Below are 20,000 nucleotides of genomic sequence, written 5' to 3'. Positions count from 1 at the left end.
ACTCATACACTCACTCACTCATACACTCACTCATACACTCACTCACTCACTCATACACTCACTCACTCATACACTCACTCACTCACTCATACACTCACTCATACACTCACTCACTCACTCACTCATACACTCACTCACTCACTCACTCATACACTCACTCACTCACTCATACACTCACTCACTCATACACTCACTCACTCACTCATACACTCACTCATACACTCACTCACTCATACACTCACTCACTCACTCATACACTCACTCACTCATACACTCACTCACTCACTCATACACTCACTCACTCATACACTCACTCACTCACTCATACACTCACACACTCATACACTCACTCATACACTCACTCACTCACTCATACACTCACACACTCATACACTCACTCATACACTCACTCACTCACTCATACACTCACTCACTCATACACTCACTCACTCACTCATACACACACTCATACACTCACTCACTCATACACTCACTCACTCACTCATACACTCACTCACTCATACACACACTCACTCACTCATACACTCACTCACTCACTCATACACTCACTCATACACTCACTCATACACTCACTCATACACTCACACACTCATACACTCACTCATACACTCACTCACTCATACACTCACACACTCACTCACTCACTCATACACTCACTCACTCACACACTCACTCACTCATACACTCATACACTCACTCATACACTCACTCACTCACTCATACACTCATACACTCACTCATACACTCACTCACTCACTCATACACTCATACACTCATACACTCATACACTCACACACTCATACACTCATACACTCACTCATACACTCACTCACACACTCACTCACTCATACACTCATACACTCACTCATACACTCACTCACTCACTCATACACTCATACACTCATACACTCACTCATACACTCACTCACTCATACACTCACTCACTCACTCATACACTCATACACTCACTCACTCATACACTCACTCACTCACTCATACACTCATACACTCATACACTCACTCACTCATACACTCACTCACTCATACACTCACTCACTCATACACTCACTCACTCACACACTCACTCACTCATACACTCACTCACTCATACACTCACTCACTCATACACTCATACACTCACTCATACACTCACTCACTCACTCATACACTCATACACTCACTCATACACTCATACACTCATACACTCATACACTCACTCACTCACTCATACACTCATACACTCACTCATACACTCACACACTCACTCACTCATACACTCACTCACTCACACACTCACTCACTCATACACTCATACACTCACTCATACACTCATACACTCACTCATACACTCACTCATACACTCATACACTCACACACTCACTCACTCATACACTCATACACTCACTCATACACTCATACACTCACTCACACACTCACTCATACACTCATACACTCACTCATACACTCACACACTCATACACTCACTCACTCATACACTCACTCATACACTCACTCATACACTCACTCACTCATACACTCACTCACTCATACACTCACTCACTCACTCATACACTCACTCACTCATACACACACTCACTCACTCATACACTCACTCACTCACTCATACACTCACTCATACACTCACTCATACACTCACTCATACACTCACACACTCATACACTCACTCATACACTCACTCACTCACTCATACACTCACACACTCACTCACTCACTCATACACTCACTCACTCACACACTCACTCACTCATACACTCATACACTCACTCATACACTCACTCACTCACTCATACTCTCATACACTCATACACTCATACACTCACACACTCACACACTCATACACTCACACACTCACTCATACACTCACTCATACACTCACTCACTCATACACTCACTCACTCACTCATACACTCACTCACTCATACACTCACTCACTCATACACTCATACACTCACTCATACACTCATACACTCATACACTCATACACTCATACACTCACTCATACACTCACTCACTCACTCATACACTCACACACTCATACACTCACACACTCACTCATACACTCACTCATACACTCACTCACTCATACACTCACTCACTCATACACTCATACACTCACTCACTCACTCATACACTCATACACTCATACACTCACACACTCACTCATACACTCACTCATACACTCACTCACTCACTCATACACTCACACACTCATACACTCACACACTCACTCATACACTCACTCACTCATACACTCACACACTCACACACTCATACACTCACTCATACACTCACTCACTCATACACTCACTCACTCACTCATACACTCACTCACTCATACACTCATACACTCACTCATACACTCACTCACTCACTCATACACTCATACACTCACACACTCACACACTCATACACTCATACACTCACTCATACACTCACTCACTCACTCATACACTCACTCATACACTCATACACTCACTCACTCATACACTCACTCACTCACTCATACACTCACTCACTCATACACTCACTCACTCACACACTCACTCACTCATACACTCATACACTCACTCATACACTCACTCACTCACTCATACACTCATACACTCATACACTCACTCACTCATACACTCATACACTCACTCATACACTCACTCACTCACTCATACACTCATACACTCACTCATACACTCACTCACTCACTCATACACTCACTCACTCATACACTCACTCACTCATACACTCACTCATACACTCACTCACTCACTCACTCGTACACTCACTCATACACTCACTCACTCACTCATACACTCACTCACTCATACACTCACTCATACACTCACTCACTCATACACTCATACACTCACTCATACACTCACTCACTCACTCATACACTCACTCACTCATACACTCACACACTCATACACTCACTCATACACTCACTCACTCACTCATACACTCAGTCACTCATACACTCACTCACTCGTACACTCACTCACTCACTCACACACTCACTCACTCACTCACTCATACACTCACTCACTCACTCACTCACTCGTACACTCACTCACTCACTCATACACTCACTCACTCACTCACTCGTACACTCACTCACTCACTCACACACTCACTCACTCACTCACTCGTACACTCACTCATACACTCACTCATACACTCACTCATACACTCACTCACTCACTCATACACTCAGTCACTCATACACTCACTCACTCACTCATACACTCACTCAACCACTCACTCACTCATACACTCACTCACTCACTCATACACTCACTCACTCACTCATACACTCACTCACTCACACACTCACTCACTCACACACTCACTCACTCGTACACTCACTCACTCACTCACACACTCACTCACTCACTCATACACTCACTCACTCACTCATACACTCACTCACTCACTCATACACTCACTCACTCACTCACTCACTCACTCACTCACTCACTCGTACACTCACTCACTCACTCACACACTCACTCACTCACTCACTCGTACACTCACTCACTCACTCATACACTCACTCACTCACTCACTCGTACACTCACTCACACACTCACACACTCACTCACTCACTCATACACTCACTCACTCACTCACACACTCACTCACTCACTCACTCGTACACTCACTCACTCACTCATACACTCACTCACTCACTCACTCGTACACTCACTCATACACTCATACACTCACTCACTCATACACTCACTCATACACTCACTCATACACTCACTCATACACTCATACACTCACTCACTCATACACTCACTCATACACTCACTCATACACTCACTCACTCACTCATACACTCATACACTCACTCACTCATACACTCACTCATACACTCACTCATACACTCATACACTCACTCACTCATACACTCACTCATACACTCACTCATACACTCACTCATACACTCACTCACTCACTCATACACTCACTCACTCATACACTCATACACTCACTCACTCATACACTCACTCATACACTCACTCATACACTCACTCATACACTCACTCATACACTCACTCACTCACTCACTCGTACACTCACTCATACACTCACTCATACACTCACTCATACACTCACTCATACACTCACTCATACACTCACTCATACACTCACTCACTCATACACTCATACACTCACTCACTCATACACTCACTCATACACTCACTCATACACTCACTCATACACTCACTCACTCACTCATACACTCACTCACTCATACACTCATACACTCACTCACTCATACACTCACTCATACACTCACTCATACACTCACTCATACACTCACTCATACACTCACTCATACACTCACTCATACACTCACTCACTCATACACTCACTCATACACTCACTCATACACTCACTCATACACTCACTCACTCACTCACTCGTACACTCACTCATACACTCACTCATACACTCACTCATACACTCACTCATACACTCACTCATACACTCACTCACTCACTCACTCGTACACTCACTCATACACTCACTCATACACTCACTCATACACTCACTCACTCACTCACTCACTCGTACACTCACTCATACACTCACTCATACACTCACTCATACACTCACTCATACACTCACTCACTCATACACTCACTCATACACTCACTCATACACTCACTCACTCACTCACTCGTACACTCACTCATACACTCACTCATACACTCACTCATACACTCACTCATACACTCACTCATACACTCACTCATACACTCACTCACTCATACACTCATACACTCACTCACTCATACACTCACTCATACACTCACTCATACACTCACTCATACACTCACTCACTCACTCACTCATACACTCACTCACTCATACACTCATACACTCACTCATACACTCACTCAGCCAGACACTCACTCATACACTCACTCACTCATACACTCACTCATACACTCACTCATACACTCACTCATACACTCACTCATACACTCACTCATACACTCACTCATACACTCACTCACTCATACACTCATACACTCACTCACTCATACACTCACTCATACACTCACTCATACACTCACTCATACACTCACTCACTCATACACTCACTCACTCACTCACTCATACACTCACTCACTCACTCACTCGTACACTCACTCATACACTCACTCATACACTCACTCATACACTCACTCATACACTCACTCATACACTCACTCATACACTCACTCACTCATACACTCATACACTCACTCACTCATACACTCACTCATACACTCACTCATACACTCACTCATACACTCACTCACTCACTCACTCATACACTCACTCACTCATACACTCATACACTCACTCACTCATACACTCACTCATACACTCACTCATACACTCACTCATACACTCACTCACTCACTCATACACTCACTCACTCATACACTCATACACTCACTCACTCATACACTCACTCATACACTCACTCATACACTCACTCATACACTCACTCATACACTCACTCATACACTCACTCATACACTCACTCACTCATACACTCATACACTCACTCACTCATACACTCACTCATACACTCACTCATACACTCACTCATACACTCACTCACTCACTCATACACTCACTCACTCATACACTCATACACTCACTCACTCATACACTCATACACTCACTCACTCATACACTCACTCATACACTCACTCATACACTCACTCATACACTCACTCACTCACTCATACACTCACTCACTCATACACTCATACACTCACTCACTCATACACTCACTCATACACTCACTCATACACTCACTCATACACTCACTCACTCACTCACTCGTACACTCACTCATACACTCACTCATACACTCACTCATACACTCACTCATACACTCACTCATACACTCATACACTCACTCACTCATACACTCACTCACTCATACACTCACTCACTCATTCATACACTCACACACTCACTCATACACTCACTCATACACTCACTCATACACTCACTCATACACTCACTCATACACTCACTCATACACTCACTCACTCATACACTCATACACTCACTCATACACTCACTCATACACTCACTCATACACTCACTCACTCACTCATACACTCACTCACTCATACACTCATACACTCACTCACTCATACACTCACTCATACACTCACTCATACACTCACTCATACACTCACTCACTCACTCATACACTCACTCACTCATACACTCATACACTCACTCACTCATACACTCACTCATACACTCACTCATACACTCACTCATACACTCACTCATACACTCACTCATACACTCACTCATACACTCACTCACTCATACACTCATACACTCACTCACTCATACACTCACTCATACACTCACTCATACACTCACTCATACACTCACTCACTCACTCATACACTCACTCACTCATACACTCATACACTCACTCACTCATACACTCACTCATACACTCACTCATACACTCACTCATACACTCACTCACTCACTCACTCATACACTCACTCACTCATACACTCATACACTCACTCACTCATACACTCACTCATACACTCACTCATACACTCACTCATACACTCACTCATACACTCACTTCATACACTCACTCATACACTCACTCATACACTCACTCATACACTCACTCATACACTCACTCATACACTCACTCATACACTCACTCATACACTCACTCATACACTCACTCATACACTCACTCACTCATACACTCACTCATACACTCACTCATACACTCACTCATACACTCACTCATACACTCACTCATACACTCACTCATACACTCACTCATACACTCACTCACTCATACACTCACTCATACACTCACTCATACACTCACTCATACACTCACTCATACACTCACTCACTCACTCACTCATACACTCACTCACTCATACACTCATACACTCACTCACTCATACACTCACTCATACACTCACTCATACACTCACTCACTCACTCACTCATACACTCACTCACTCATACACTCACTCGTACACTCACTCATACACTCACTCACTCATACACTCACTCACACACTCACTCACTCACTCACTCACTCACTCACTCACTCATACACTCACTCATACACTCACTCATACACTCACTCACTCATACACTCACTCACTCACTCACTCATACACTCACTCATACACTCACTCATACACTCACTCATACACTCACTCATACACTCACTCACTCATACACTCATACACTCACTCACTCATACACTCACTCACACTCTACTCACTCACTCACTCATACACTCACTCACTCACTCATACACTCACTCATACACTCACTCATACACTCACTCATACACTCACTCACTCACTCATACACTCACTCACTCATACACTCATACACTCACTCACTCATACACTCACTCATACACTCACTCATACACTCACTCATACACTCACTCACTCACACTCATACACTCACTCACTCGTACACTCACTCATACACTCACTCATACACTCACTCATACACTCACTCATACACTCACTCACACTCACTCATACACTCACTCACTCATACACTCATACACTCACTCACTCATACACTCACTCATACACTCACTCATACACTCACTCATACACTCACTCACTCACTCATACACTCACTCACTCATACACTCATACACTCACTCATACACTCACTCAGCCAGACACTCACTCATACACTCACTCATACACTCACTCATACACTCACTCATACACTCACTCATACACTCACTCATACACTCATCACTCCATACACTCACTCACTCATACACTCATACACTCACTCACTCATACACTCACTCATACACTCACTCATACACTCACTCATACACTCACTCACACTCATACACTCACTCACTCATACACTCATACACTCACTCATACACTCACTCATACACTCACTCACTCACTCACTCATACACTCACTCATACACTCATACACTCACTCACTCATACACTCACTCATACACTCACTCATACACTCACTCATACACTCACTCATCACTCACTCATACACTCACTCATACACTCACTCATACACTCACTCATACACTCACTCATACACTCACTCATACACTCACTCATACACTCACACTCACTCACTCATACACTCACTCATACACTCACTCATACACTCACTCACACTCACTCACTCACTCACTCATACACTCACTCATACACTCACTCATACACTCACTCACACTCACTCACACTCACTCACTCATACACTCACTCATACACTCACTCATACACTCACTCATACACTCATACACTCACTCACTCATACACTCACTCATACACTCACTCATACACTCACTCACTCACACTCACTCATACACTCACTCATACACTCACTCATACACTCACTCATACACTCACTCATACACTCACTCACTCACTCACTCGTACACTCACTCATACACTCACTCATACACTCACTCATACACTCACTCATACACTCACTCATACACTCACTCATACACTCACTCACTCATACACTCATACACTCACTCACTCATACACTCACTCATACACTCACTCATACACTCACTCATACACTCACTCACTCACTCATACACTCACTCACTCATACACTCATACACTCACTCATACACTCACTCAGCCAGACACTCACTCATACACTCACTCACTCATACACTCACTCATACACTCACTCATACACTCACTCATACACTCACTCATACACTCACTCATACACTCACTCACTCACTCACTCGTACACTCACTCATACACTCACTCATACACTCACTCATACACTCACTCATACACTCACTCATACACTCACTCATACACTCACTCACTCATACACTCATACACTCACTCACTCATACACTCACTCATACACTCACTCACTCACTCACTCATACACTCACTCACTCATACACTCATACACTCACTCATACACTCACTCAGCCAGACACTCACTCATACACTCACTCACTCATACACTCACTCATACACTCACTCATACACTCACTCATACACTCACTCATACACTCACTCATACACTCACTCATACACACACTCACTCATACACTCACTCATACACTCACTCATACACTCACTCACTCATACACTCACTCACTCACTCACACACTCACACACTCACTCATACACTCACTCACTCATACACTCACTCACTCATACACTCACACACTCACTCATACACTCACTCACTCACACACTCACTCACTCACTCATACACTCACTCATACACTCACTCATACACTCACTCATACACTCACTCACTCACTCATACACTCACTCACTCACTCATACACTCACTCACTCACTCATACACTCACTCACTCACTCACTCGTACACTCACTCATACACTCACTCATACACTCACTCATACACTCACTCATACACTCACTCATACACTCACTCACTCATACACTCACTCATACACTCACTCATACACTCACTCATACACTCACTCACTCACTCATACACTCACTCACTCATACACTCATACACTCACTCACTCATACACTCACTCATACACTCACTCATACACTCACTCACTCACTCACTCATACACTCACTCATACACTCACTCATACACTCACTCACTCACTCATACACTCACTCACTCACTCACTCGTACACTCACTCATACACTCACTCATACACTCACTCACTCACTCACTCGTACACTCACTCATACACTCACTCATACACTCACTCATACACTCATACACTCACTCACTCATACACTCACTCATACACTCACTCATACACTCACTTACTCACTCACTCATACACTCACTCATACACTCACTCATACACTCACTCATACACTCACTCATACACTCACTCATACACTCACTCACTCACTCACTCATACACTCACTCATACACTCACTCATACACTCACTCATACACTCACTCATACACTCACTCATACACTCACTCATACACTCACTCATACACTCACTCACTCATACACTCATACACTCACTCACTCATACACTCACTCATACACTCACTCATACACTCACTCATACACTCACTCACTCACTCACTCATACACTCACTCACTCATACACTCATACACTCACTCATACACTCACTCAGCCAGACACTCACTCATACACTCACTCACTCATACACTCACTCATACACTCACTCATACACTCACTCATACACTCACTCATACACTCACTCATACACTCACTCACTCATACACTCACTCACTCATACACTCACTCACTCACTCACTCATACACTCACTCATACACTCACTCATACACTCACTCATACACTCACTCATACACTCACTCACTCACTCACTCGTACACTCACTCATACACTCACTCATACACTCACTCACTCATACACTCATACACTCACTCATACACTCACTCATACACTCACTCATACACTCACTCATACACTCACTCATACACTCACTCATACACTCACTCATACACTCACTCACTCACTCACTCGTACACTCACTCATACACTCACTCATACACTCACTCATACACTCACTCATACACTCACTCATACACTCACTCATACACTCACTCATACACTCACTCACTCATACACTCACTCACTCACTCGTACACTCACTCACTCACTCACTCACTCACACACTCACTCACTCATACACTCACTCACACACTCACTCACTCATACACTCACACACTCACTCATACACTCACTCATACACTCACTCACTCATACACTCACTCACTCATACACTCACTCACTCACTCGTACACTCACTCACTCACTCACTCATACACTCACTCATACACTCACTCATACACTCACTCACTCATACACTCACTCATACACTCACTCACTCACTCGTACACTCACTCACTCATACACTCACTCACTCACTCGTACACTCACTCACTCACTCACTCATACACTCACTCATACACTCACTCATACACTCACTCACTCATACACTCACTCATACACTCACTCACTCACTCATACACTCACTCACTCACTCGTACACTCACTCACTCACTCACTCATACACTCACTCATACACTCACTCACTCATACACTCACTCACTCATACACTCACTCACTCACTCGTACACTCACTCATACACTCACTCATACACTCACTCACTCATACACTCACTCACTCATACACTCACTCACTCACTCATACACTCACTCACTCACTCGTACACTCACTCATACACTCACTCATACACTCACTCACTCACTCATACACTCACTCATACACTCACTCACTCATACACTCACTCACTCACTCGTACACTCACTCATACACTCACTCATACACTCACTCACTCATACACTCACTCACTCGTACACTCACTCACTCACTCATACACTCACTCATACACTCACTCATACACTCACTCACTCACTCGTACACTCACTCACTCACTCGTACACTCACTCACTCACTCATACACTCACTCATACACTCACTCATACACTCACTCACTCACTCGTACACTCACTCACTCACTCATACACTCACTCACTCACTCACTCATACACTCACTCGTACACTCACTCATACACTCACTCATACACTCACTCACTCATACACTCACTCATACACTCACTCACTCACTCATACACTCACTCACTCACTCGTACACTCACTCACTCACTCACTCATACACTCACTCATACACTCACTCACTCATACACTCACTCACTCATACACTCACTCACTCACTCGTACACTCACTCATACACTCACTCATACACTCACTCACTCATACACTCACTCACTCATACACTCACTCACTCACTCATACACTCACTCACTCACTCGTACACTCACTCATACACTCACTCATACACTCACTCATACACTCACTCACTCATACACTCACTCACTCACTCGTACACTCACTCATACACTCACTCATACACTCACTCACTCATACACTCACTCACTCGTACACTCACTCACTCACTCATACACTCACTCATACACTCACTCATACACTCACTCACTCACTCGTACACTCACTCACTCACTCGTACACTCACTCACTCACTCATACACTCACTCATACACTCACTCATACACTCACTCACTCACTCGTACACTCACTCACTCACTCATACACTCACTCATACACTCACTCATACACTCACTCACTCACTCGTACACTCACTCACTCACTCATACACTCACTCACTCACTCGTACACTCACTCGTACACTCACTCATACACTCAGACACTGGCTTACACACACTGGTGATGGTGGTGATGATGGTGGTGGTGATGGTGGTGATGGTGGTGGTGATGGGGTTGATGATGGTGGTGGTGATGGTGGTGATGATGGTGGTGGTGATGGTGGTGATGGTGGTGGTGATGGTGGTGATGATGGTGATGGTGATGTTGATGATGGTGATGATGATGATGGTGGTGATGGTGATGATGGTGATGATGGTGGTGATGATGATGGTGATGATGGTGATGATGTTGATGTTGATGATGTGTCCAGGCGCGGAACGTGCAAACCAGCGAGGTCGTCGCCATCAAGAAGATGTCGTACAGCGGGAAGCAGTCCAGTGAGGTGAGACCCCCTCACCAACATGGCCGCCTGCTGGCACGACTCCCTCACCAACATGGCCGCCCACCCACTGGCACGACTCCCTCACCAACATGGCCGCTCACCCACTGGCACGACTCCCTCACCAACATGGCCGCCTGCTGGCACGACTCCCTCACCAACATGACCGCCCACCCACTGGCACGACTCCCTCACCAACATGGCCGCTCACCCACTGGCACGACTCCCTCACCAACATGGCCGCCTGCTGGCACGACTCCCTCACCAACATGGCCGCTCACCCACTGGCACGACTCCCTCACCAACATGGCCGCCTGCTGGCACGACTCCCTCACCAACATGGCCGCTCACCCACAGGCACGACTCCCTCACCAACATGGCCGCCTGCTGGCACGACGCCCTCACCAACATGGCTGCCAACCCACCTGTGCCGCTCCCCTCACCAACATGGCCGCTCACTCACCTGCACGACTCCCCTCACCAACATGGCCGCTCACTCACCTGCAGGACTCACCAACATGGCCGCTCACCCACCTGCACGACTCCCCTCACCAACATGGCCGCTCACCCACCTGCACGACTCCCCTCACCAACATGGCCGCTCACCCACCTGCATGACTCCCCTCACCAACATGGCCGCTCACCCACCTGCACGACTCCCCTCACCAACATGGCCGCTCACCCACCTGCATGACTCCCCTCACCAACATGGCCGCTCACCCACCTGCACGACTCCCCTCACCAACATGGCCGCTCACCCACCTGCATGACTCCCCTCACCAACATGGCCGCTCACCCACCTGCACGACTCCCCTCACCAACATGGCCGCTCACCCACCTGCATGACTCCCCTCACCAACATGGCCGCTCACCCACCTGCACGACTCCCCTCACCAACATGGCCGCTCACTCACCTGCACGACTCCCCTCACCAACATGGCCGCTCACTCACCTGCACGACTCCCTCACCAACATGGCCGCTCACCCACCTGCACGACTCCCCTCACCAACATGGCCGCTCACCCACCTGCACGACTCCCCTCACCAACATGGCCGCTCACCCACTCTCCCCCACTCTCTGCCCCCCACTCCCCCCCCCTCTGCCCCCCCCTCTGCCCCCCCCCACTCTCCCCCCCTATCTGCCCCCCCTCTCTCTGCCCCCCCCCACTCTCCCCCCCTATCTGCCCCCCCTCTCTCTGCCCCCCCCCCACTCTCCCCCCCTATCTGCCCCCCCCTCTCTCTGCCCCCCCCCCCCCCTCTAGAAGTGGCAGGACATCGTGAAGGAGGTGACCTTCCTACAGCAGCTCAAGAACCCGCACACCATCGACTACAAGGGCTGCTACCTGCGGGAGCACACCGCCTGGGTCGGTGGGGGTCAGGGGTCAGGGGTGTGGGGGGGGGGGGTGGGGGGGGGAGGGGGTGGGAGGGAGCACACCGCCTGGGTCAGGGGTCACGGGGTCAGGGGGTGGGGGGGAGTGGGGGGGTGGGGGGGGGGGGTGGGCGGGGGGAGATTGGGGGGGGGGGGGGGAGAGGTGCTGCTACTCGCTACTAACAGCACTTGCCCCCACAGCCTGCTAGAGGCTACCTGGAGGATCTTTGCGTGGACGACAGCACTTGCCCCTACAGCCTGCTAAGGTTACCTGGGGGACCTTTGTCTCTGTCTGCGTGTGAGCAGCTGGTGATGGAGTACTGCCTGGGGTCTGCGTCGGACCTCCTGGAAGGTGAGGGAGGGGGGGGGCGGTGGTGAGTGTGGTGGTGAGTGTGGTGGTGAGTGTGGTGGTGAGTGTGGTGGTGAGTGTGGTGGTGAGTGTGGTGGTGAGTGTGGTGGTGGTGAGTGTGGTGGTGAGTGTGGTGGTGAGTGTGGTGGTGAGTGTGGTGGTGAGTGTGGTGGTGAGTGTGGTGGTGAGTGTGGTGGTGAGTGTGGTGGTGAGTGTGGTGGTGAGTGTGGTGGTGAGTGTGGTGGTGAGTGTGGTGGTGGTGAGTGGGGTGGTGAGTGTGGTGGTGAGCGTGGTGGTGAGCGTGGTGGTGAGCGTGGTGGTGAGTGTGGTGGTGAGTGTGGTGGTGAGTGTGGTGGTGAGTGTGGTGGTGGTGAGTGTGGTGGTGAGCGTGGTGGTGAGCGTGGTGGTGAGTGTGGTGGTGAGTGTGGTGGTGAGTGTGGTGGTGGTGAGTGGGGTGGTGAGTGTGGTGGTGAGCGTGGTGGTGAGTGTGGTGGTGAGTGTGGTGGTGAGTGTGGTGGTGAGTGTGGTGGTGAGTGTGGTGGTGAGTGGGGTGGTGAGTGTGGTGGTGAGTGTGGTGGTGAGCGTGGTGGTGAGTGTGGTGGTGAGTGTGGTGGTGAGTGTGGTGGTGAGTGTGGTGGTGGTGAGTGGGGTGGTGAGTGTGGTGGTGAGCGTGGTGGTGAGTGTGGTGGTGAGTGTGGTGGTGAGTGTGGTGGTGAGTGTGGTGGTGGTGAGTGGGGTGGTGAGTGTGGTGGTGAGCGTGGTGGTGAGCGTGGTGGTGAGTGTGGTGGTGAGTGGGGTGGTGAGTGTGGTGGTGAGTGGGGTGGTGAGTGTGGTGGTGAGTGGGGTGGTGAGCGTGGTGAGCGTGGTGGTGATGGTGATGAGTGTGGTGATGAGCTTGGTGGTGGTGGTGGTGAGCGTGGTGGTGTTGGTGAGCGTGGTGGTGGTGAGCGTGGTGGTGGTGAGCGTGGTGGTGGTGAGCGTGGTGAGCGTGGTGGTGGTGATGGTGATGAGCGTGGTGATGAGCGTGGTGGTGGTGAGCGTGGTGGTGAGCGTGGTGGTGGTGATGGTGGCGGTGGCGGTGGTGGTGGCGGTGGTGGTGGTGTGGTGAGCGTGGTGGTGAGCGTGGTGGTGGTGATGGTGATGAGCGTGGTGATGAGCGTGGTGGTGGTGAGCGTGGTGAGCGTGGTGAGCGTGGTGGTGGTGATGGTGATGAGCGTGGTGATGAGCGTGGTGGTGGTGGTGAGCGTGGTGGTGAGTGGTGGTGAGCGTGGTGAGCGTGGTGGTGGTGATGGTGATGAGCGTGGTGATGAGCGTGGTGGTGGTGGTGGTGGTGAGCGTGGTGGTGAGTGGTGGTGAGCGTGGTGGTGAGCGTGGTGGTGGTGGTGGTGGTGAGCGTGGTGGTGGTGGTGGTGGTGAGTGGTGGTGGTAATCTCCCCCCCAGTTCACAAGAAACCTCTCCAGGAGGTTGAGATCTCGGCCATCACGGACGGCGCCCTCCAGGGACTCGCCTACCTGCACTCACGCAGCGTCATTCACAGGTAGCAGCACACACACACACAGCGTCACACACACACACACACACAGACACACACAGACACACACACACACACAGTGTCACACACACAGTGTCACACACACAGTGTCAGACACACACACAGACACACACAGACACACACACAGTGTCACACACACACAGCGTCACACACACACAGCATCACACACACAGTGTCACACACACACAGACACACACACAGACACACACAGACACACAGTGTCACACACACACAGCGTCACACACAGACACACAGACACACACAGACACACACAGACACACACACAGTGTCACACACACACAGCGTCACACACAGACACACAGACACACACAGACACACACACAGTGTCACACACACACGGCATCACACACAGTGTCACACACACACAGACACACACACAGTGTCACACACACACAGACACACACACAGACACACAGACACACAGTGTCACACACACACAGCGTCACACACAGACACACACACAGTGTCACACACACACACAGTGTCACACACACACGGCGTCACACACAGACACACACACAGACACACACAGACACACACACACAGACACACACACAGACACACACAGACACACACACACACACACAGTGTCACACACACACAGACACACACACACAGTGTCACACACACACAGACACACACAGACACACACACAGTGTCACACACACACACAGCGTCACACACAGACACACACACAGACACACACACACACACAGTGTCACACACACACAGACACACACAGACACACACACACAGTGTCACACACACACACACAGACACACACAGACACACACACAGTGTCACACACACACGGCGTCACACACAGACACACACACAGACACACACAGACACACACACACAGACACACACACAGACACACACAGACACACACACACACACAGTGTCACACACACACAGACACACACACACAGTGTCACACACACACACACAGACACACACACAGTGTCACACACACAGCGTCACACACAGACACACACACAGACACACACAGACACACACACACACACAGTGTCACACACACACAGACACACACACAGACACACACAGACACACACACAGACACACACACACAGACACACACACAGACACACACAGACACACACACAGACACACACACACAGACACACACACAGACACACAGACACACACACACAGTGTCACACACACACAGCGTAACACACAGACACACACACAGACACACACACAGTGTCACACACACACACAGCGTCACACACAGACACACACACAGACACACACACAGACACACACACAGACACAGGTCGCTGCTGCTGCTGCACCCTGACCCCCCCCTTGACCCCCTGACCCCCCCTTGACCCCCGACCTACCCTTGACCCCCCGACCTCCCCTTGACCCCCCGACCTCCCCTTGATCCCCTTGACCCCCTTACCCCCCTCTTGACCCCCTGACCTCCCCTTGACACCCTGACCCTCCCCCTGACCCTTGACCCCCTGACCTCCCCTTGACCCCCCCTTGACCCCCACAGGGACATCAAGGCCGGCAACATCCTGCTGACGGAGCCGGGCCTCGTCAAGTTGGCCGACTTTGGCTCAGCCTCCATCTCCAGCCCCGCCAACTCATTCGTGGGAACCCCCTACTGGTACAGTGAGCCCCCACCTACTGTACAGTGAGCCCCCACCTACTGGTACAGTGAGCCCCCACCTACTGTACAGTGAGCCCCCACCTACTGGTACAGTGAGCCCCCACCCACTGGTACAGTGAGCCCCCCCCTACTGGTACAGTGAGCCCCCACCTACTGGTACAGTGAGCCCCCACCTACTGTACAGTGAGCCCCCACCTACTGTACAGTGAGCCCCCACCTACTGGTACAGTGAGCCCCCACCCCCAGTAGTACAGTGAGCCCTCTGTGTCTCTCCTCCCCCCCACCTTCCCCCCTTCACCCCCCCCTCACCCCCCCCCCCCTCCCCCCCCTCCCCCCTCCCCCCCCCTCCCCCCTCCCCCCCTCCCCCCCCTCCCCCCCCCCCACCTCCCCCCCTCCCCCCCCCCCACCTCCCCCCCCTCCCCCCCCCCCACCTCCTCCCCCCCCCCACCCTCCAGGATGGCCCCTGAGGTGATCCTGGCGATGGACGAGGGACAGTACGACAGCAAAGTGGACGTCTGGTCACTGGGCATCACCTGCATCGAGCTGGGTGCGTGGGCGGGGCTTAGTGTGGGTGGGCGGGGCTTAGCGTGGGAGGGGCTTAGTGTGGGTGGGAGGGGCTTAGTGTGGGGGGAAGGAGCTTAGCGTGGGTGGGAGGGGCTTAGCGTGGGGGGGAGGGGCTTAGTGTGGGGGGGGAGGGGCTTAGCGTGGGAGGGAGGGGCTTAGTGTGGGGGGAGGGGCTTAGCATGGGGGGAGGGGCTTAGTGTGGGTGGGAGGGGCTTAGTGTGGGGGGGAGGGGCTTAGCGTGGGGGGAGGGGCTTAGTGTGGGTGGGAGGGGCTCAGTGTGGGTGGGGTGTTGTTGATGGTTGTTGATGGTTGTTGTTGATGGTTGTTGTTGACGATTGTTGACAGTTGTTGATGGTTGTTGTTGGTTGTTGTTGGTTGTTGATGGTTGTTGATGGTTGTTGTTGGTTGTTGATGGTTGTTGTTGTTGACAGTTGTTGTTGAGGGTTGTTGTTTACGGTTGTTGTTGTTGACGGTTGTTGTTGATGGTTATTGTTGACGATTGTTGACAGTTGTTGAGGGTTGTTGTTGACGGTTGTTGTTGTTGTTGTTGTTGACGACCCAGCGGAGCGCAAGCCGCCGCTGTTCAACATGAACGCGATGTCAGCGCTGTATCACATCGCTCAGAACGAACCACCAACACTGCAGGAGCTGGAGTGGTGAGTCGCTCACCCACTCACCCACTCACTCACTCACTCACTCACCCACTCACTCACTCACCCACTCACTCACTCACCCACTCACTCACCCACTCACTCACTCACCCACTCACCCACTCACTCACTCACTCACCCACTCACTCACTCACCCACTCACCACTCACTCACTCACCCACTCACTCACCCACCACTCACCCACTCACCACTCACTCACTCACCCACCCACTCACTCACCACTCACTCACCACTCACTCACTCACCCACTCACTCACCCACCACTCACCCACTCACTCACTCACTCACCCACTCACTCACTCACCCACCACTCACTCACTCACCCACCACTCACCCACCACTCACTCACTCACTCACTCACCACCACTCACTCACTCACCACTCACCCACTCACTCACTCACTCACTCACTCACCACTCACCCACTCACCCACCACTCACTCACTCACCCACTCACTCACCCACTCACCCACCACTCACTCACTCACTCACCCACTCACTCACTCACTCACCCACCACTCACTCACTCACTCACTCACCCACTCACTCACTCACTCACCCACTCACTCACTCACTCACCACTCACCACTCACTCACTCACCCACCCACTCACTCACTCACTCACTCACTCACCCACTCACTCACTCACTCACCACTCACTCACTCACTCACTCACTCACCCACCACTCACTCACTCACTCACCCACTCACTCACTCACTCACCACTCACTCACTCACTCACCCACTCACCACTCACTCACTCACCACCACTCACTCACTCCACCACTCACTCACTCACTCACTCACTCCACCACTCACTCACTCACTCACCCACCACTCACCCACTCACTCACCACCCACTCACCCACTCACTCACCCACCCACTCACTCACCCACTCACTCACTCACTCACCCACCCACTCACTCACTCACTCACCCACCCACTCACCCACTCACTCACCCACCACTCACTCACCCACTCACTCACTCACTCACCACCACTCACTCACTCACTCACTCACCCACCACTCACTCACTCACTCACCCACTCACCACTCACTCACTCACCCACCCACTCACCACTCACTCACTCACTCACTCACCCACCACTCACCCACTCACTCACCCACTCACCCACTCACTCACTCACTCACTCCACCCACCACTC

The 20,000-nt window shown here is 50.0% G+C and overlaps 1 protein-coding gene across 1 annotated transcript in view; it reads left to right on the top strand.

Moving 5' to 3' along the window:
* LOC144955031 (serine/threonine-protein kinase TAO1-A-like) overlaps positions 1 to 18,818 on the top strand; it is a gene marked incomplete at its 3' end in the record, with an annotated part of 28,391 nt that extends 9,573 nt beyond the window's left edge. Inside the window, exons 4-10 of the mRNA XM_078885375.1 lie at positions 12,596 to 12,667; positions 13,927 to 14,028; positions 14,340 to 14,385; positions 15,824 to 15,920; positions 17,482 to 17,595; positions 18,054 to 18,145; positions 18,725 to 18,818. Coding sequence (XP_078741501.1) covers positions 12,596 to 12,667; positions 13,927 to 14,028; positions 14,340 to 14,385; positions 15,824 to 15,920; positions 17,482 to 17,595; positions 18,054 to 18,145; positions 18,725 to 18,818 — 617 coding nt within the window. The remainder of the gene's footprint in view (positions 1 to 12,595; positions 12,668 to 13,926; positions 14,029 to 14,339; positions 14,386 to 15,823; positions 15,921 to 17,481; positions 17,596 to 18,053; positions 18,146 to 18,724) is intronic.
* Positions 18,819 to 20,000: the final 1,182 nt, after the last annotated feature.

This window comes from Lampetra fluviatilis, unplaced genomic scaffold (assembly GCF_964198595.1).
Source record: "Lampetra fluviatilis unplaced genomic scaffold, kcLamFluv1.1 SCAFFOLD_584, whole genome shotgun sequence".
NCBI classification, from domain to species: Eukaryota; Metazoa; Chordata; class Hyperoartia; order Petromyzontiformes; family Petromyzontidae; genus Lampetra; species Lampetra fluviatilis.
The sequence above is the reverse complement of the archived record's forward strand: the minus strand, read 5'-3'. Positions and strand labels throughout refer to the sequence as shown.